Source organism: Acomys minous, assembly GCF_964271855.1.
Source record: "Acomys minous genome assembly, chromosome: 7".
Lineage (NCBI taxonomy): Eukaryota > Metazoa > Chordata > Mammalia > Rodentia > Muridae > Acomys > Acomys minous.
The window spans coordinates 2,805,446-2,828,684 of NC_140488.1; the positions used below are offsets into that span (position 1 = coordinate 2,805,446).

The window sequence follows — 23,239 nt, forward strand, 5'->3', positions numbered from 1 at the left end:
AAGCTCTCTGTGCTTGTGCTATATTCCTTCTATTGCTGTTTCTTGACTTGTTCTTCTTCTTATGACTTTATACTTGCATCTTCCTCATTGATACACTACATTTGTAATGTTCTTAATGCACATTTATATAAGCTTAGGTCCATGTTTAAAGTTCTTTTACTCCTTTCATTAGTTCTCTGTATTCTGTATCTGAATCAAATGATTTAATAAGCATAAGTGCATATTTTAAGCTAGTTTTAGCTACTATAGCGTGTGTGCTTTCCTAAGTATATACACACTGTGTGTATGTATAACACATAATTCTAGGGAAATATACAAGCAACAGATAACCATGGTAGCAAAGAGATAAGATGGGAGAGTGGGGAACCCTTTGCTGTACACACGTTCATGCTTTTTGATTTAAGAACTCTGTAAATATTATTACCAAACATAAATGTGCCAATAATACCCTTCTGCGTGTTGACCATGCCCCTCCATGGAGCTTCCATTATGTGACTAGGGAACTGGGCAGAAAAGAGACCTGCACTCCATTGGTGTTCTATGTGCTATGATTGCATTTCTCTCCAAAGTGTCAGTTGCCAGCACATCAAACAGAGAATTTCTCCTCTTGACTCCAGATTCAAATATCTGTATAATAAGTCAGTGTAAATAAGATGAAAGAAGATGAAGCAGTTTTCCAATGTCATGGAAAGCTGAGTTCTCACGTTGACAACAAAAATGTGGAAAGATGATAAATGCTGGCTATGTGTTTGAGAAGTACTTGTCTGTGAATTGTATAATGGATTAGTTTGCAAACATTCTAAAGTGGTCTTTCATTCTCCCCTTGTCATTTTCCAGTAGATATAGGTAATCTGAAAAAAAGGCAGCAATAAGAGATCCCTCCTCAAGTAGGACTAAGTTTAAGTTCTCATATGGAAAATAGCCTTTGCCATTTGGAAGAAAGAAAACAAAAACAATAATGAAGAAAGGAGAGAAAAGCTTGAAGAAAATATATTCCCTTATTTACAACAAATGGTCCATTTGATAAACATTTCACAAGCACATTTGTCTTCCTTTTCATATTAATAGAGTACAACGGTGAATAATGAATAGTACATAGTAACATTAATATACCAATTATATTTTGTATATTAGGTATTTTACATGAATTGCAAATATTTGATAAGTATGGGTTAAGAACTATGAAACTAAAATTTGTAAGAGAACAATGGTCAAACTAATCAAAGTTCAAATCTTAGGAAAAATAAGTCCTCCACTCCTCAGGATGAAAGACTGATGGAAAGGTAATGGAAGAGGAGAAGAAAAGAAGGAAGAAAGAAGTCAGATACAAAGAGATACAAATACAGAGATAAGGGGAAAACATGATGCCAAGCATTTGAATATTTTAAATTTGGTCTAAGGCACCTAAGAGCTACCAGTTTTAGAGATGAGATAATCTGTTGGCAGGATCAGTTCAGATGATAATAGAATATAGAGAAAGTAAAATGTTAAAATACCTGTAGATACCCAAATAGTCATGCCAAATAGCTGGATGAATATATTGGTCTAGCTACCGTTGGGAACCGGAAGGCTCTTATAAGAAATTATTATCATATTGTTGGCTTATAACAGGGTAAACTTCTTGTCTCTCAGGTCTGGAGGTGAAGAATATAAAATCAAAGCCTTGTCAGGATTATTTCTGTCTAGAGATGGTGAGGAAAAAAATCTGTGTCTTTATTGTTCATAGCTTCCTCAGAAGGTGGTCAGACTACACCACATTATTCTCTGCCACTGCTATTCATGGAAAATGGAGGGTTTATCTATGTCAAATGTTATTGAAAAATACAGAAGGTTGTGATTCACTGATTGATATTGACAGAGTAAGAATTTATATGGACTGTTGTTTGCCACATGTCAGCAGCTCTGTTGAAGGGAATGAGGTAATATCAGTTCATATTCTTCTATGTGAATGAACTTTAAACACAATTTATATATGCATATGTATGGGTGTGCTCTTGTTTGTACGTACATCACAAGTATGCAAGGTATTACAGAGGCCAGAGGTGAGTGGGTATAAGTTCCTTTGGAACTGGACTACGAGGTGGTTGTGTGTTGCATGATGGAAGGGCTAAAAACTGAGCCTGGGCCCTCCACAGGTACTGTGCATGATCCAGCCCTCATGTAATCTTTTGGTTCTAATTAAAAAATGCCTGTGGATAGAACACTCTCCACAGTAGAGTGGAGAGTGGGATATGACTCTCTCACATACTCTGGTGCCTCACCTTTGACCATGTCCCCTGGAGGGGGAGACCTGGTGGCACTCAGAGGAAGGACAGCAGGTTACCAAGAAGAGACTTGATACCCTATGAACATATACAGGGGGAGGTAATCCCCCTCAGGAACAGTCATAGGGGAGGGGAATAAGGGGAAAATGGGAGGGAGGGAAGAATGGGAGGAAACAAGGGATGGGATAACCATTGAGATGTAACAAGAATAAATTAATAAAGGAGAAAAAAAAGAAAAATAAAATAAAATATTTATTTAAAAAAATAAAAAATAAAAAAAAATAAAAAAAATAAAAAATGCCTGTAAAATAGCAAAGCATACTACTTAAAAAATAAATTATGGGTTCAACCTATGTGAACTTAATTTTGAGCACCACTAGTTACTAACTGGGTACCTCTGCATGTTGTTCAGTCCCTTGTTGCTTGAGGTTTTTGACCTGTAAAATGAGGACAACAATAGTCCCTACTTCATATGGCCTTTGTGAAGATTACATGTTTTGATAAAGTGTTCCATGAGTATGTATCATGCAGTGAGTACTTTCTTTACAAACTGCCATTATTTCTCATTATGTAAATGAGAACATGATTTGAATAAACTTATGCAGACCTGCTCTGAGCAAGTTGTTATGGCATATTATTGGTGTGGTTTTTTTTTTTCACAACAAAAATACTATTTCATAATTTTGATTTAGGAGCTCAAGAGTTTGGAAGGTATTAGAATATCTTAACTTAAATATAAGATTGAGGATCTCTGGGAACAGAATTGAGGTCCAAGCTGCTTTAACAAAGTTTGTATGACTCCATGCTGCCTAATTTTATTCTCTGTCCAGGAGAATATGTCGTCATGACAACCCACTTTCATCTGAAGAGAAAAATCGGCTACTTTGTCATCCAGACCTACTTGCCATGTATCATGACTGTCATTCTGTCACAAGTGTCTTTCTGGCTTAATAGAGAATCTGTCCCTGCTCGCACAGTTTTTGGTAAGTGTTGCTCCATGGAGAAAGGGTGAGAAACACTTGCACAATCATAGTAGAAGTGAGAAAGGTGGAAAAAACACTGCTGCACATACAGGATGGTGCCCAAGCCCAGTGGCAGTAACGCATCGACAGATGCTTGGATTTTAAACAGCTAAGTTCTTAACAAAGGAGTAAGGATACAAATGATGAAGTAGTAAAATTACTCAACTGTTCCTTATCTAGTTTTGTCCTGAACCAGGAAGAAATTGAGTTTTCAGTGAAAAATATACAAACTTAGTGTAGAGAATAGAAGTAGTAGATTGGGTCTTATAAATTACCATTTTCATTTAAAGGTTTATTTTATGTATATGAGCATTTTGACTGTAGGTATGTTGTATGTAAGTATGTGTGTGTATGCATGCCTGTATGTGTGTGTGTGTGTGTGTGTGTGTGTGTGTGTGTGTGTGTGTGTGTGTGTGTGTGCACTCTGTGCATGCCTGGTGACTGTGAAGTCAAAAGAAGGTATAACATTTGCCTAGAAATAGGTCTATATATGGCCGTACACCACCATGTGAGCAGTGGGAGCTGAATGCAGGTCCTTTGTAAAAAGAACAAGTACTTTAACTGCTGATCCATTTCTCTAGCCTCCAGGAATGATTTCATGTGTACATATATGAGCGACTTGTTGCATATGCTCTAGCATTTTAAGTGCATAAATTCACTGATACTCAGGAAAGAAGGCATATATTTAAATGGTTTCTTAAATAGTATGCAGAATCAAAGAACTTTACTTCAGCGTGAGGTTTCTTATATCTAAGAAACAGTTTGCATAACATTGGCCCATCTTTCCTCAGAGACTTAAAGCATACAAAACATTGTCTGCCTGATTTTCCCACAGCAAGATTCTTGAAGCACAAAAATTAATTCTTTTAGGCTATTGAGCCACTGGGGAAACAGAGGCTGTGAAACATAAACTCAGAAGCTGTACAGTGTTATTACATCAATAGTAAATGATGTTTCAGAGAGAAGTAACACATTGGGGCAGGTCCAGGAGGAGATAGCAGCAGAGAAAGAGAAAGCCCAAAACAATAAGAAAGGTACAGCATCACGGAGGCTGAAAGGAAAGTATTTAGTGGCAGGAAATAATCATGTGGTCTGAAGGTTCACTGTGAATTTCTGTAAAACCTAGGTTGAAGCTGTTTGTTCATTACTGTGAAATAGAGGAAACACAAGAGGAAGCTTTATGGGTATAAGTTAAAAGTGGCCATTATTAGAGGAAAAAATGTGATCAGAATATATTGTATGAAAAATTATTTTGAATAAAAGTGGCCATTTTATCTGGGTTACTGGTTTTGGCAAACAAGCATCTGAGTTTTAGAATATAAAGGAGGGTTCTGATCTTCAGTAATGCTCAAGACTATAACTTAAGCTGTTGTATACCGAATAATATACTCCAAAAACTCATCTCCAAGTCTCTGGAATGTGGAAATGTGACTGTATATGATAAAAATGAATCTCCAGATGTGATACAGTTGAAGATTTCCAGATGGAGAGACTATTCTGCATTGCCAGGTATTTAACTATAAATATTGTGATAAAGGAAGCAAGGCAGATAGGAAGATATTCTCTTGCTGTTTTATAGAAAGAGGAAAGGCCTCACTGGCCAAGAAATGCAATTGATGAAGCTTTGAAAGCTGCAAAAGGTGGTATATTATTACACCAGAGCCATCAAAGGGAGTAGACTCTGGTCAAGATTGACCTTGACTCCGTAAAAGTAATATCAGGCTTATTGTGCTTAGATCTACAAGTGCAGGTTTGTGGTATTTTAAGCCACTATATATGTAATGACCTGTTTCATCAACCTTAAGAAATTGAAACAAAATCATTGCTACAAATCCAATACCAATGAAGGGTTATGACTTAATGTAAAAGAACATTAAGAAACTACCCATAGGATAGAGAGATAATGTGGAAACATTTTGATTTTGGCCTAGAGTATTTGTGAAATAAGTTCTTTGAGAATTTATTTTTATAATTATTTAAACTTTGCCTCATAATGATTCATAATTCTAACTTACAGTAACTGTATTGATGTGAAAACTCTGACTTGAAAAGTTAATGTAAAAAGTAAGAACCAAGAGCCAAGAATAGCCAGTATCCTCTTGAATAAGAACAGAGTGGAGAAACAAGCCTCATGGGATGTCAAGACAATTAAAACTCACTGTTCATTAAGGTAGCATTGTATTGGCATAAAGAAAAGAAAACAAGTAAATAAGTAAATCAAACACTATAGTGTGCTTGAAAATAATCCTTTGCATATAGAAACTTGATCTATCACAAAGAGAATTAATTGAAATTACTCATGGACTTAAAAATATGAAGCTCTTAGAATAAAACATAAAAATGATAAAATATCTATCCTTTGGAAATATGTACTTAACTTTAAAAGAATTTTACATAACCCCCTAATCTGGATATTATTGTCTTATATATATAACCAACTGGAATTAATAATGTAAATAAAGTGCATTAAATCAAAAGCACTCCCACAAAGACCCAACAAAGAAAGAGAATTTCAGACCCATTTCTCTTATGAACACTGATGCAAAAATAATAAAATGTTTGCAAACCGAACCAAAAAACATATCAAAGATGTCATTCACCATGACCAAGTAGACTTCATCCCAGGCAAGCAGGGGTGGTTCAACATATGGAAATCCATCAATGTAATCCACCATATAAACAAACTGAAAGAAAAAACTACATAATCCTCTCATTAGATGCTGAAAAAGCATTTGACAAAATCCAACAACCATTCATGTTAAAAGTTTTGGAGATAGCAGGGATACAAGGCACATACCTAAACACAATAAAGGCTATGTACAGCAAGCCAATAGCCAATATCAAATTAAATGGAGAGATACTCAAGGAAATTCCACTAAAATCAGGGACTGCATAAGGCTGCCGACTCTCTTGATATTTTTTTAATATAGCTCTTGAAGTTCTAGCTAGAGAGATAAGAAAATAAAAGATCAAAGGGATACACATAGGAAATGAAGAAGTCAAAGCATCACTATTTGTAGATGATAGGATATTATACATAAGTGACACCCAAAATTCCACCAGAGAACTCCTGTTGTTGATAAGCACTATCAGCAAAGTGACTGGATACAAGATTAAGTAAAACAAAATTCAGTCCTCTCCTGTATACAAATGACAAATGGGCTGAGAAAGAAATTAGAGAAACTATATCCTTCTCAGTAGCCACAAGTAATATAAAGTATCTTGGTGTAACTGTAACCAAGCAAGTGAAAGACTTGTATGAAAAAACCTTCACGTCTCTGGAGAAAGAAGTTGAAGAAGATGTCAGAAAATGTAAAGATTCCCCAGGACACTGTCAACAGAACAAAATGACTGGGAGAAGATCTTCACCAACCCTACAACAGACATAGGCCTAGTATCCAATATATATAAAGAACTCAGGAACTTAAACATCACCAAATCAAATAATCCAATTTAAAATTGGGGTACAGAGCTAAACAGAGAGTTCAGAAAAATAAAATCAAAACAACTCTGAAATTCCATCTTACACCCATCAGAATGGCTAAGTTCAAAAATTCAAGTGACAGCACATGCTGGCAAGGATGTTGAGAAAGAACACTCTTTCATTGCTGGTGGGAGTGCATACTTGTACAACCACTTTGGAAATCTATCTGGAACTTCCTCTAACAATTATAAATAGGGCTACCTCAAGACTCAGCTATACCACTCCTGGGCATATACCCAAAAGATGCTCCACCATTCTACAAGGACATTTGATCAACTACGTTCATAGCAGCTTTATTTGTAATAACCAGAATCTGGGAACAACCACAATGTCCCTCAACTAAAGAATGGATAAAGAAACTGTGGTACATCTACAGAATGGAATACTACTCAGCTATTAAAAACAAAGAAATCTTGAAATTTGCAGAAAAACAGATAGAACTAGAAATGATCCTCCTGAGTGAGGTATATACTCATTTATTAGTAGATATTCGCTCAACACAGATGTCTTTTGAAAAACTCCACCCAGCTGGGGATTGGGAGAGATGTTGGAACTCTACGTGGAGCTGTGAGAGTGGTATGGAAGAACGGGGGATAGAAGTACCCAGAGGTTTCAGGAGCCCCACAAGGAGACCATCAAGGCAGGAGGTTCTGGACCCAGGGAGACCTGCACAAACTGTTGCACCAGCCAAGGACAATGCATTCAATAAACCTAGACTCCCTTGTTCAGATCTAGCCAGTGGACAGCTTATTCTCCAGGCTTCTGTCAGAGGTCTAGGGGAGGGGAAATGGGCAGAAGGGGGATGTGGCATGGGAATGGGAAGATACAATTGAGATGTAATCTGAATAAATTATAATAATTAAAAATTTTAAAGTGGTTGGGACAATTTTAAAGAGGTAATAATCTAAAACTGGCCCTATCTAAAGAAGGATTTAAAGTTGCAATTACAAGAAAATCCATAAACCCCAGCACGATAAGTTGAAAGAATGTAAACTAGGTATTGTTATCATTATATTTTCCCTGAATGTAATACCAATGGATGTTCATCAAATCAAAGAAAAATTATTCTGTAAGAAATGTTAAAATTATTAGTGAAAATAATAGATACATGAGTCATGATGACTTTGTATTACATATACAAATAGTAGCAGTAACATAAACAAAATACTATAGTCTACTGTAATCTATGTAAATTGATGTGGAAAATAGACAGTATTCTATATAATTTCATTATTAAGAAATATCAATTAGAATTAAAACATTATAAATGAAAGATACGTGGTGACTGAGAATTGTCTCTATCTTCTAGGAATGTTAAATGTACAACTACTTTAATAAACTTGACAATGTCATATGAACATTCATACCATTATAATTTTATATTTCTATTCCTAGGTATTTATGAAAACATACTTGCACAAATACTTAATGCAATTAAGGTGTTTAGACACCTTTATAATAAGAGTTGAAGATTGAAAACAATTCAAATTCAGATGCTCATTAATATGTGAATAGATAAACAAATTAGATTATCTTAAAACTATGAGTTTACTCTGAAAGCAAGAAATTACTCTCAAGATAGATGAAACAGGATTAAACATAAATTATTCCACTATTACACTGGATTGTATCCAGACACAAATGAATGCACACTGTATGCTAATGAAATGTAACGATGTAGGGACCAGAGGCCAAAGAGAGGGTGTTAGGTACATAAAAGAGTCTATGAGAAAGAGTGTAGTCAAGGCTGAGGAGTCATGTCAGTTTCCCTCATCATGCATGCAGTTTAGCAGAAGAGACACATTTCAACAAGTATGTGTACTAGAAGTACCCATAGGAAATGAGAAGGCCAGTCAGTTTTATCTTAGTGATTGAAGAAGGGTTTTCTAGAAGAGTCCTATGAGAAAATCACTGTAAGGCTGGCACTCCTTTTAAAAGTTGAGATACTCCATGAAGTATATGGAATGCTTGATTGAGACTTCTTCCAACTCTGCCCAGCTAAAAGCTCCCCATAAGGTGACAGGTCTAATTAGGCACCAAAGTCTAGAGCTAAAAAACTCTCCATTGAGATAAGGCATGGAAGCATTTCTGGTGTAGTACAGGTGCTATAGAGGTGCTCAGGTGAACCATGATTTATTCATATCCATGCAGGAGTTAGCTTGTTTCTCTCATAAAGCTCTACTTCCCCTTTTCTCTATTTAATATTTTTGAGAACTTTGTACATGAGTACTGAGTTTATATCACTCATACACTCCTTTCTTTATTTATTATGGTTGGTGAAGTTTGGATCTATTATCAGTTCATTGTTTATAAGCACTAATATTGTAGCTGATCCTCATATTGTTTAAAATGTGTTTCTATTACTCCGCTTTGATGCTGTTTGTGCAAAGGTGCACCCTTAGGGTCTTTCTTTCAAATTCTTCTGCAGTCTAGATTTTCATGTCTACTGCAAATGTGTAAGTAAGGAATCCAAAGGAGCAAGACAAGAAAAGGAGCAGCAGGAGGTGCTTACTCCACTGTTTGTATTAATAGACTCAGTGATTCCTCTTGTTGCCTTGCTTGTAGTGTATCACAGCATCAGCATTGCATTCTGTGCCCTATTTGACCCAGGCACATATTTCCCATCCTCTTCAGTCTTGCAACAATGAGAAAGAGATTGTGATCATTTCTCCTTCAAAGCTGAATGACTTTGGGAATATGAAAGTCCTGGGGTATCTAATACAGATGGGGATAAAGAAGGCACAGAGAGATTAAAGAATTACCAAGATATAAAACAAGCAAGTGGCAGCCAAGAAGTTCTGGTTCTACAAAATCCCACAAGATACAGATGTTTCAACACTTCTGATTTCTCAGAAAGGTCAGACACCCAGAATTTTATACAGCTACAGAAACACATTCCATAATTCATGCCTTATCAGAAGAACATCCCAACAAAAGAGAAGTAGAAACCAGACTGAACTCAGAACTGTGCTCTAAATCATGGCCTCACTTTCAGGCTTGTCAAAAGAAAACTACCAGGACTAGTAGGAAGATGAACTAAAGGAGGACATGAGGAAAACCCTGATTTACATCACCCTGGAGAAGACAAGACTCTTCCTGGGTCTCTATAGGCCTGTGCTGGATATAAGAGAGTATAATTTACTTTTCTGTTGGGTCACAGAAAGAGTCTTGAGATCCATCAGTAGGCTGATCATTAGAGGAATCACATTTAGCCCAAAAGGAAGCCTTTGTATTTTAGAAGCTCTCTTATGACAAAATGGGTCACTTACTATTCAGCAGAATAGTCAGAGACTAAGGGACAGCTATAAAGTGCACTGAAGAATCTTATTCTTTTCTTTTTATGTTTTTATTATATTTCTTTTTACATATACATGAATATTACACATACACACAATAAACTACCTATAGCAAGAAGAACCATGAAAAAATCAGGAATTACATAAATGTCACATTTATAGTGTTTTGGTTATTTGTATTTGGCAGCCTTGAAGAAAACATCTTTCCTATCTTGATGAGTCTAAAATTCTGAATGTAAATCAATATCTAGCATATCTCATCTCTATCAGCTTAAACCAACTATCTAGACCTAAAAATATCTTAACCCCTAAACAACTAAGCTTAATTGTAAAACTAAACTCTCTGGTCTTCAACCCCATCAGAGACTTGAGAAGGAATAAAATTAATTACCTGAGTATACAGGAAGTGTAGATTAGAAGCTTCCCAAATGAGAAGATGACAGAGACAGTTTGCTGCCTAAACAGTCACCCAAAATTCTCTATAATGTGGGAGCATCTTCTTCAGCCTTCTGGCCCAGTATATCTGACAGATATATTTGTGAGGCAGGACCTATTGAGGACATGCTTACCCTGTCTTGGCAGAGTTTGGCCTTCGACTCTGCCTGCACCAAGCTTGCCCTTTTTTAGGCAGAATTCTGTCTGTGGTTTAAGATATAGGTATGAATCTATGGAAATATAAGGCAAAGTATTTAAATAAGGTCTTCAAAAGCCTCAGAGACCTACAAAATATGACATTTAAAGATTTTTTTATTATTATTTTTAAAGATTCTTTGGCAACAAGACAAGTTAACTCCTGGCAGCACCCAGCCTGCCTCAAAGAAGGTAATAAGCATCAATGAACCTTCTTACGGAGTTGGCTTCAAATGTGGCAAACCAGTCCCTGGGCAAAAGGTCCTCATTTCTACCACAGACAGAGTCTTAATCTTATAGCAGTTGGAAGAAACTGTTTGCTACATTGATCTATCCTGCCTTGACATTCTGGACAATTTACTTTAAAATGGACCATTACTTGATGCAAAGGAAAACGATGTTACATAAAAGTACATCAGGCTATTCCACAGACAACACAACTTAAGGGCCCTTACTCAATGAGATGAAGCGCTTCCTTTGAGGGAGGAAGTGGATGGCCCTCGGCAGGTAAACTGCCAGTGTCTTCCAGTTGCAACGGGCTCTTGACTTTTTCTCTCCTCAGGTGTCACCACTGTTCTCACCATGACCACCTTGAGTATCAGTGCCAGAAACTCCTTACCTAAAGTGGCATACGCGACGGCCATGGACTGGTTCATAGCCGTCTGTTATGCCTTTGTATTTTCTGCGCTGATCGAATTTGCTACTGTCAACTACTTCACCAAGCGGAGTTGGGCTTGGGAAGGCAAGAAGGTACCAGAGGCCCTGGAGATGAAGGTGAGTGGCAGCAAAGGAAGAGTTGAGAAGCACTTCCTGAGAGATCTGTATTGGGACCAGAAGTGAACAGCCTGTAGCCCGCAGAAACTCAGCAGGGCTATGTTCTATTCACTGGGGTCATCAATCCAATTCTCAACAGGAGTGTTTCTTGCTAACCTGGAGTTCAACTAGAAACAATGAAAAGAAGGCTAATAGCACGGAGGGCTTATGTCTTGTGGTGTTGAGTCAGATATAAAGGTGATGCTGCTAGACACAGGAGAAACCGTTTGGAACTTAGAAAAAGATCCAGAAGCTTGGAGTCTTATCTATATTCAAAGAACTTCTAGCCTTCCTTTTCCAGAGCACTCACATCCCAGTAAAGCTGACGGACGTGCTCATCATTCCTCCCAAGCCTGTATATTTTGTGTTCTCTACCTGAAGAGCTCTTCTCCCACCCATCCTGGCAAAGACATACTCATTCTTTCTTTTTTAAAGTTTTATTTATTATTTATACAGTATTCTGCCCACATGTGTGCCTGCTTGCCACAGGAAGGCACTGGATCTCATTACAGATGGTTGTGAGCCACCATGTGGTTGCTGGGAATTGAACTCAGGACCTTTGGAAGAGCAGACAGTGCTTTTAACCTCTGAGTCACCTCTCCTGCCCCCTACTCAGTCTTTCAAACCCAACTAAAATATTATTTCCTCTGTCGAGCCTGTCATGAGTCATGGAGATATATTTGGCTTGCCTCTGTGTGAGTACTCTGATATTAAAATAATCTAGTTCTATTAAAATTACTCATTTGTCTCATTATTGAGTTGTGAACATGTTGAATAGTGGAGCTTATCTTCATCTTGACATAACATCTGAATCAGAATGAAAGCTGAAGACATGTTGGCTAAATAGGTAGATAAAGAACAGAGACAAGACAAACTCGATTGATAGGAATGAACCATGAATGAGATCAAATATATTATCATTTCATAGTTTGTATGAATTGAGGTATCGAGACCTAAATGTATGTCTCAGTTATGGTTTCTATTGCTGTGAAGAGACACCATGACCACAGCAACTCTTACAAAGGAAAATATGTAATTGTGGCTGCCTTACACTTTCAGAGGGTTAGTCCATGATCACCATGGTGGGGGACATGGCAGCAGGCAGGCAGACATGGTTCTGGAGAGGTTGGCTGAGAGCTCTACATCTGGAGCTGCAGGCAGCAGGGAGTGAACTGGCTTGAGCTTCTGAGCCCTCAAAGTCCACCATGTAGTGACACACTTCCCCCAACAAAGCCACACCTATTCCAACAAGGCCACACCTCCTAATAGTGCCACTTCCTATGGGCTAAGTATTCAAATATATGAGTCAATGGGGGCCATAACTATTTAGATCACCATAATGTACATTATAGTATTCAAAAAAGGACTAGAAATATAATCCAATAATTGCTCTTCAAAAAAATCATAAAAAAGAATGCTGAGTTACCAATCTTTGAAACAGACTGTAATTCCTTACCTGAACAGAACTTACTTACTTTGGTGTAAAACTGTCTCTATTTCTTCCATCTACTCAATCGTCGGTGTTTTGTTGTTGTTGTTGTTGTTGTTTGTTTGTTTTATTATTGTATTTTTTCTAGTTGTTACATTTTTATGCTTGCCATATTTCCCACACTCTTGCATGTGCAAAATACCCCTCAAATGTCTCTGTACTGAATTGTACTTGTGTTGGTAGTCTATACTCACATACTCTTTCTCTAAGACTTTTAAGAATCACTTTCTATTTTCAGTGTTGGCACTGAATGGTGTTATCCAACAATAGAGGCAAATGAAATTTCTCATATCACAGAACACTTGTTTTTATGGTATAGATATCCATGTAAATAAATATACATTTCATTTGTGAAGTCAACTTATTTTACACTACATGCACTTATAATGGATTTTATTACTTCTCTGAGAGTTGCAATGTGTTTTGAAAATATTCATCACTCTTCCCTAGTTCTTTCCAAATCCATCTGCCCTTATCCATCCACTGAACATTTTTGTACTCTTTTGCTTTTAAACCCAAAAGAACAATTTGTATTGTCAAATATTCTTAGATGTGTGTGTGGTCTTCTGCAAAACAGGAAAGGAAGGAACATTTCTAAGTTCCTTTTCAGAAGGCACTGTTACCATGATACAAAAATCAAACAAAGATCCAACCCCCCAAAAAAGTATAAAGAAATATCCCTGATGAATACTGATGAAAAAATCTCAATAAAATACTTATACACACAAATAAAAAGTAATTCCAAAAGAGATCATCTACCATATTCAGAGAAAATTCATCCAGAGATGCAGGGATGGTTTGACATATTTAAATCAGTAAATGTAATCTACTATATAAATAAACTAAAGAACAGAAATGATGTGCTCATATCATTAGATTCAAAAGAAGCCTTTGACAAAAATCCAACATCCACCATGTTGAAAGTCCTAAAGCGAATAGGGATATAGGAGGCATCTCTCACACAGTAGTCAATATACAGGAAGCCCCCTACCCAACATCATCCTAATGGGAGAAAGCATGAAATAATTTCCATTAAAATAAAATAAGAATCTTCACTTTCCTTACTTCTGTTCAACCTAATACTTGAAAGAGATCAAGCAAAAAATAGGAAATACAAATAGGAAATTCAAAGTATCTTTATTTGCAGATGATACAGTTTTATATATAAAAGTCCCTGAAGGATTTCACTAGAAAATTCATACTGCTGATAAAAATTTTTCAGCAAAATAGGTGGACACAAAATTAACTGGTATTTTCTTCTAAAAGCTGTAAATTATTGGATTTTAATGTATAAAAAAGAGTTTTATTGATATCAAAGATTCATTCTGTTCTTTTCCTAAAAGTACCACTGATGTATGCCATAGAGATTTCTGAGATCTTCTATAATAATTTTAACTCTATTAAAAATAATTTTAACTCTATTATTCTTCCTTTAATCTTATTGTCATTTTCTCAAGCTTATCTTCTATGTCTCTGATTATTGTCAACAATTCCTGATATCTTCTTCAATCATGTACACACCTTACCTTTTGAGACAGAGTATCTCACTGAATGAAAAGTTCACTAATTTGGCTATATTTACTAGCCAGTGAGCCCTGATAATCTCATTAGTGCTGGGATTACAGGCACTTGATTCTATCCCAGGATTTTTTTAATGGATTTTGAGTATAAAACCTAGGTCCTCGTGCTTTCATAGCAGCTAGTTTACTGACTGAGCCATTCCTCCAGCCCAATTGACTTACATTTATTTCATGATCTTTCACAACTTGTTTTCATGCCATGTTTCTCTTGTGTATTCTCCAACAATCATTATTGCTTATCTTACTCCCTCATGCAGCAAATTTTGCATCAGTTATTACTTTAAGTTGCAATAGAACAACTCTTTACTATCTATTATGTGTGGAAACATTCTTTTAGGAAGTGACTTAGAGGGTGATTAGGACAGTGGTGAGTACTTGAAAGTGAGTTGTAGTCTTCATAATTTTCTGTCTATATAAACTCTCATGGGTACTACTCCATGTAATGATTCTGCCTCTAAGTAGCAGAAGTTTTCCCACTGGAAAGCACTCTCTATATTATATAGGGGGAGGCTTCGTGTGCCCATTTGGGGCTATACCATTCATTTTCCATTCTTTGTCAATATTCAGTGATCAAATTTAATTCTAGGATGATACTACTTTCAATATTGTGCTCAAAGATAAGGATCATTGCTTCTCCACTTGTTGAAATTCTATTTTTGACCAGAACCATAAATCAACAGACATTATTGTAATCACCATAATCTGATTATAATTACATTTTGGTATCAAGGTTATAAAACTCCAGTTTCACAAAAATGAAGCTTTAGGGTTTGAGACTATAACTCTGCTGTAGAAAGTTCATCTTTAAAATAAAATGATACAAAACCTTAAAAAGGTTCCAATGAGTAAAGATGTCCCAGGTCTGATAAGCAGGAAATTCCAGAATGTATTATTAAATAGATATTTTCAGAAAAGTTAGCCCAATAACTGATATAGTTTAAGTTCACTAAAGAGAAATTATAATAAATTGACCTCCAATAAAAGGTTAATAAACTAATAGAACAGAAAATGGTGTAGAATTTATCAACATACTTGATTAAATATTTAAAATATTTTATTTTCATTTTATGTGCATGGTTAGTTAAATGCACTGATTCATGCAGTTCTCCCCAGAGGGCAGAAGAGAGCACCAGATGTCTTGGGATTAGAATTGTTAGCTAACATCTAGTTGTTAAGAACTGAAGCTAGTTCCTCTGCAAAAACAGCAAGTATTTTTAACTACTCAGCCATCACTTTAGACTCGTTGATTACTGTTCTATTAGGCTCTGTGATGAACAGAAAATACTTAAAGTAGTACAATTATGCTGATATAATTGGTTGACCAATTGAAGTCAAACAAATTCTTCAATGGACTAACATTGACCTGGCCTGACAGAGACTCTTGAAGATAATTTATAGGATTCTTTTAACTCTAATCTCTCAAGATGCTGTCCTCTGAGATTTGAATGAAAATTCAAATACATAAGGTTGTCAGGGGATGATTTTTGAATTAAGAATCAGAAAAACTCTATGAAGTCAGAAATGATAGTTTAAAATTAAGAGACTAAGAGCAAATATTAATTCAATTCTACAATTAGTTCTAGCACATGAAAGCATAATAAAAAATTGGTTCTGAGTTAAGAGTGTGCATTATATATACACATGGCCCCCTCTTTTTCTGGCATGGAATCTTGCTGTGTCACCGAGGCTGACATTCAGCTAGTTCTCTTACTACCTAAATCTCCAAAGCAGATGGAATTTCTGGCATGTATTGTCACACTCGGTTTTGAAATCTCCCCTTAAAGTTTTCATTCACTCCTCTCAATGCATAGTTAACCTTGAACAAGTCACTCATTTTCCAAACACAAAATGCTTTGTGATTATTAGTCTCTCTTGAAGCTTGCTTGTTTAAATCTTTTAGCACTTTGTTCTTTCTTAGTCACGTCCTGAGTCACTTTTTAAATGATCCTTTTTATAGCCAGCATTAGCAATCCTACTCTGCACTGACCTTTCTTCTGTGGCTCAGCTCTAGTTCTCGTTGCCCAGAATGGCTGTATGTATTGGTCCCCTCCTGTAGGATCTGTACTTGACGACAGAGATCACGTTTTATCATGCACTGTTGCATCTCCAGCATGCACCAGACAACTACCATCTAATAGACAATTTTGAAATATTTAGTAGCTCAATAACATATGGAGACTTTCAAAATCTGATTTCTCTATTTTTTATTTCTTTACCTGGCATAGTTACAGTAAATTATGATTACATTCACTTACCAGCACCCATGGACTCTCCAGTCACTTCAGTACAAGGAAGATTTTTTGGTTTTATTTTTGCTAGAAAATTACAGCTATGAACAGGTTGAAGAAGGTTAGGAGTTTCTTTAAAAGCTTGTATACTTAAGTTATCCTGACCCTTAAATCAGTATCTGTAGGCCTTTTCTGTTTCAATATACATTTTTTCTATAAAAGTAAATTTAAATAATTTTAAAGATTTACCTTATTTTGATTATGCGTGTGTTTATGCATGTGCCTCTGTGTGTATATACATATGTGTGTGCATTACTTGTGGCCTGTACTGCAGAGGGTGTTCGACTCCCCTGGAGGTTGGAGTTATAGGCAGTTGTGAGCTGACTTCTTGATGTGATTGCTCAGAACTGAACTTGACTCTTCCACAAGCATAGCTGCTTAGCCATATGTTTAGCCTCCTAATATAAATTTTATTTTAACTATTTCTTTTACTGTCTTTCTAGGGAGTGCAGAAACCATCATATAAAGTTCAAGTCCATTTCTTGTGTTTCTTTAATCTCTTCAAAACACTGGTAGTATCTGAATCTTTCCATTCTTTTATTCTAAGCTATAATAAATTGAAACTGGATAATTCCCCATGGATACTTTAGGGATCTCCCATTCTTTCAGGAAGCTGGCCTTCCATCTGCATTTTCCTCCTTTCTATACGCCCAACTAATCCCTATAAATTGATCTGCCTTCCTTTATCATTCTTTTCCTCATTTGTTAAGATAGAGTCTCTCACTGAACCTAGATGTCACCAATTCAACTGGACTGTGTAGCCAGCAAGCCCCAGGGGGCTCTTCTGCAGCTTTCCCAGAACACATGGGTGTTAAGGGTGTTAGCTCAGGTCTCACTGAACTATTTTCTCATCCTCAAATTGTCTTTTGTTATAATTAATCTTTCTCTAAGTATTCTCTTTCAGTTTTCTGAGGGCCAGGTCTTTGATTCATTATACAATTTTTCATATACAAATATATTACATAAAGTAACTATCATAAACAATATAGTATGTATATTTAAAGTTTGATAGGCAGAATTAGAGCAATATGGTTCATTATATTATTCAAATAAATGTAGATGTACATCACAGTTAGTTCACAAGTCTAGGTTACAGCCTAGCACTGTAGGGACAACACTGTAAGGGAACAAAAATGTGAAGCTACCAGTCACATCACAGCCATAGTCAAGAACAAAGAGAAATAAATGCATCCATGCATACCGCTCACTCCATATTCTGTACCATAATTCAATTTAGGTCTCACGCCTAGAGAGCAGTGCCATCCATATCAATTCCCACAATGGACTGCCCATGGAATAACCTGATCCAGGTAGTCTCCCGTTGACACTGTCTTCCCAAGTGATTCCAGATTTTTCCAAGTTGACAACTAAAGCTATCACATATAGATAGATGTTTAAATTTTAAATTATGGTAAAATTTGCTATTTTTATTTTTATTATTTAAATGTTGTTTTTTGACAATTTTGTTTTTGTGTCCATGCATTTTGATCACTCTCACCCTCACTCTGTTTTATCTCCTTTCCACCCCTGTACTTTTTATTTCACAAAACATAAAATGCATTTTGATCACTCTCACCCTCACTCTGTTTTATCTCCTTTCCACCCCTGTACTTTTTATTTCACAAAACATAAAATTCTCCACTCATTAAAGGACACCTTCTCTACTTCCTGCTCTATGCTGTAATGTTCACTTTCATTCCCTTTCTGACAATGTAGGTAGAAATGTGCTAATGATTAAAATATGTCATGTTGGAAATGGTGAGAGAAACTAAAAGGTAATTTTACTTTACCATTTAAATAATCTGTGATTAAATCAACTGCTCCTTCTCTTTCCCTATAGAATGTAAAGTGGCTGTGGAGGCAAACAAAATGTTTATTGTCCCAAGTGATTATTTCAAAGACCTAGTCATAACCAGCTTATAAGATGACTAAGTGAAATGGCTTGTAAAAGCTTTTAGCAAAGTCAGGGTAGTGTTTTTTCCTTTTCTGGTTTTTCTTGTTCTTGTTGGTGGTGGTATATTTTTTTTTGTCTACCCATGTAAAAAAGAAATTACTAAGCAAGTTAATAAGCAGGCAAACAAGTAAAGCACTATTTTATTTAATAGCAAAAGCACTTAACAGCAGGAATCTATTCACACAATGACTTTGCTAATTATAAGTGAGCCTCATGTAGTATTTAAAGCATTTATAAGGTTCTTAGAAGGCTTTGCATTCTGTGCCCCTTCTGCTTGGAACAATGTGACTACAATCTTCCAACAGAAAGAAAAATGCTGCTTTTGAAATGTCTTATTAGTCAGACTGTTTATTTACTTAAATGAACACCCCCTTATCTTGCACATGCTTGCTCCTCTCATTCCCTAACATTCTCTGCCCCCAACTGAGAACACTGATGCTAACATAGGCAGGCAGAGTGTGGCCTTTTAAGAACTGGCCTTTTATTTCTGCACCTACAACTCCCGCAACCCCCTTTATTTTTGCCACGCTAACTGTGATTCAGCCACAGAAAACCCCTTGTCATCCCTCACCAGTGTTCTGGGCCCATGTACAGCCTTTGCTGTATTATCATCCAGTGACTCCTGTTCAAGTTGAAATACAGGAACTAGAAACCTCATAGCCTTCTTTGAGCTGCCTTTCCCATGATGGCTGCACTTACAGTTAGGACTCAAGTTACACATTATGACAATCACATGTTCACAAGGCTCTCTTCAACAATAGACTGTGAGCATGTAGGGAAAAGGGACTGAAGCATAACTTCCAGCCTTTCCACTTAACCCTAAATATCTAGCATATTTTGGCCCTGTTGATATTCAATCAGTGTTGTAAAAGGGTGATTACTTGGATCAGGAAAGTAAATGGTACTGTGGTCTAATGGCAGAAAGCTAAAAGTGATAAGAATTCTGAAGGAAGCAAAAGAGACAAGGGGAATGAGGTAAAAAAGAAAACAGGAACAGAAAAACTTAGAAAGGAAATATGTAAAGAACTGAGAAAGTAAAGAAGTTAATTCTAGGTTCTGAGAAAAGTCAAGAAAGAGACTGGTGTGTCTGAGGAAGAGCTGGAAGGAAGACATGGGAAGAGTTTGTAGGTTTTGAACTAGACAACTGCCTCGGGCTGCAGTTAGCATTGTCTCCTTTGTTTTGCACGATGACCATACCAGTGCAACACCACATAAGCATGAGCATGTGTGTGTGTGTATGTGTGTGTGTGTGTGTGTGTGTGTGTGAGAGAGAGAGAGAGAGAGAGAGAGAGAGAGAGAGAGAGAGAGAGAGAGAGAGAGAGAGAGAGAGAGAGGAGACACTTTGTGGTTTTGGGGGATAGTTTGTGCTGAAAGGGTCCCCAAAAGACAATGTCATAACAAGCTTCTAACTGTCTTTGCTTTTGCTGATCAGAAGAGGCCATTTCTTCAGCTTTGTGGGGAGGCTGTGGCTCCTGCCAGCAGCCTGACAGGAGTTGAAAACCTTTATACACTCCTTACTTTGCTAAACACCTTTATAGTGCATGTGGGTAGCATGTTGTTGTGATGATGCATGCAGACGTTCCATAGTATTTATTATGATCTTTAAGCCAGAATGACTTTGCAGATTCACCAAGCTCTCTTCTTCACAGGAGGTGTGCCCCTTGATGGTTGCAGCCTTTTGGAGTTTTTCTCCTCGGGTAACCAAGAGTATCTTGTGCTATAGAAAGCAGCATAGTTTATCTATGGAAAAAAGTTAGGAACTTGGATTCGTAGTATGTGTTCTGCCATTTAATCTGAGGCTGACTTACATATCAAGGGGAATAATGTCACCAAGTGGGTCACTGTGAGGGATGAAATCACAAAATCTCTAACAATTCTCACTGCCATTCTCTCCTGCTCCTCTCGCCAATCTGCCAGTAATTCTCAGCTTCAGTTTACAAATAAGGAAACTGAAGCTTACAAAGGAACAGAGATTTATCCAAAGACACATAACTAAAAGCTAATATTCCAGTTTCTGTTCACATGTGGTGATAAAACACTTAACTAAAGCAAATTAAGAGAAGGAAAGAGTTGATTTGGCTTCACTTCCTAGTCATACTCCGTCACTGATGGAAGCTGGAGCAAGGACTCAAGGAAAAGCTTGAAGCAAAAACTATGAAGGAATGCTGCTTGCTGGCTGATCTGCTTTGATAGGCCCAGGCTTAGATAGCTTTCTCATATAGTTTAGGACCATGTGCTAAAAGAATAGTGATGCCCACAGCAACCTAGACCCATCTACATCAATGAATAATGAAGGCAAGTCCTCACAGACAGGCTCAAAAGCCAACCCAGATTGTGGGCAACCCCTCAATTGAGACTCACTGTGCCAAAGTGACAGTTGGGGCAGCCTGGCATAGTTAAAATGCAAGTTTTCTCTTTTCCAAACACTTTCCCTATACCTGACTACTTGGTTCTGTAATGCCCCTCATGGTTCTTCCTCCCTACAGTGTCCAGAGGTACTTGGTGCTGTGAATTCATCTTTTGTTTGTTTTATTCTCCCCACTTCTCCTCTTTTTCCTGGCTCTAGAAGAAAACACCAACAGCCCCAACAAAGAAAACAAGTACCACCTTCAACATCGTGGGGACCACCTATCCTATCAACCTGGCCAAGGATACTGAATTCTCCACCATCTCCAAGAGTGCTGCTGCGCCCAGTGCTTCTTCAACTCCAACAGTAATTGCTTCACCCAAGGCCACTTATGTGCAGGACAGCCCTGCTGAGACCAAGACCTACAATAGTGTCAGCAAGGTTGACAAAATTTCCCGCATCATCTTTCCTGTCCTCTTTGCCATATTCAATCTTGTTTATTGGGCTACATATGTGAACCGGGAATCAGCTATCAAGGGCATGATCCGCAAACAGTAGATAGTAGTGGCAGCACTGCAACCAGAGCACTGTATACCCCATGAATCGTCCAAACCCCCAATGCAGGGCTCTCTCCTGTCATGTGGTTCATGTTTCTTTTCAACCCTGTTCCAAACTGAGTATAATCACTTTCTCAATTCATATTTATGATCCTCGTTGAAAATGTAACAACCGAAAAATGACTTTTCCCTTGAACATTGCTTGGATTGAGCCAAACACTGCCATGTGTCCAGTTTCTCATTTTAGTATGCCAGTCTCCCCCAGCTGATGGCACTGCATGTGTTTAATTTCATTCTGCCCATTGAAGAAAGACAGGAGACTCTACTTCTTCTACTGGAAACCTTGGCTGTGTGAGGTCCAGGCTGTTAAGTTCCAGGAACTTTCTTGGCAAGGCTTCATTGGATAGTTCTGACACTACGGAGTCAGCTTAGGCTGTCTCATATAATCTTGTCTATCTGACTCCTCCCATGCTCGGAACAGAGCTTAGTAGGGCAGATGAACTAGTAGAATGAGGAGAAGCCTGTGGAAACTTCTGAAGTAACCCCTAAATTGTTTCTTGCCTTGGAGGTCAGCAGGAATAACTGAGGCTCACCTCTATCAAACATGTATGATGAGAGAGAATGAGAGAGAGAGAGAGAGAGAGAGAGAGAGAGAGAGAGAGAGAGAGAGAGAGAGAGAGAGAACTCACTGAGTCTTTCCAACATTAAAACGATGGGCTCTACTGTAGTTTCAGCCAGCACCTCGGGAAAGTAGCTCCTCAAGGAAAGTCCCCTTGCTTCAATAACATTGAGCCCTTTATAGCCAGCTGAGTATTGCTTATTTTGGATTCATGGCTGACTGCAAACTCTTCTGGGAAAAATGAACAAACAGGTTTTTAAATTTTTAAATGAAAAAGGTACATGTATACATAAACTGATCTCAATCAAATGCCTACACAAGAATTGTTCAAAGACGGGGAATATGAGAAGCTCACCTCCCTGCCAAGGGAATTAGTTAAATAGTATATGGAATAAGATGGTTGGTAGTGGTTGAGTGCTGAAATCTTCCTCAAAAGAAAGGGCCACAAAAAGGGGAAAGTCACATTTTCCTTCCACGTTGTACATATAGTGCCCTCTTTCAGGCCCAGTCACTTTGTTCCCATTATGTCAAGGACTTCATACATGCTTTGGATGCCAATGTAATGAGAGGTGAATTGCAGATTCATAAAAATATCTCTACTTATTTTTGAGTCAATTAAATCATTAACTTTATTACCAATTTTATAATGTATTAGAAGCCATTTGATCTTATTTGTTCTTAAATGTGAACAAAAAGAATAGACATAATTTTTATAAAGTAGTCCCAGAAGTTTGAATAATTTGCTTGTACTTCTTACAAATGTCTTTAATAAAGAATTATCCCATACCCATTTCTAAAAGCCAAAATGAGGGAATAACTGAGAATCCAGGGCTATTCTGACCTTAGAATCAGCACTACTATAGTGGCCCCTCTGGTCATGAAGACAGTTTGGACAC

General features: G+C 37.1%; 1 protein-coding gene across 1 annotated transcript in view; it reads left to right on the forward strand.

Annotated features, from left to right (window-relative positions):
* GABRA3 (gamma-aminobutyric acid type A receptor subunit alpha3) overlaps positions 1–22,458 on the forward strand; it is a 173,957-nt gene extending 151,499 nt beyond the window's left edge. Inside the window, exons 8-10 of the mRNA XM_084788916.1 lie at positions 3,095–3,247; positions 11,259–11,470; positions 21,387–22,458. Of these exons, the coding sequence (XP_084645042.1) occupies positions 3,095–3,247; positions 11,259–11,470; positions 21,387–21,725 (704 nt within the window). The 3' untranslated portion in view covers positions 21,726–22,458. The remainder of the gene's footprint in view (positions 1–3,094; positions 3,248–11,258; positions 11,471–21,386) is intronic.
* The last annotated feature ends 781 nt before the right edge of the window (positions 22,459–23,239 follow it).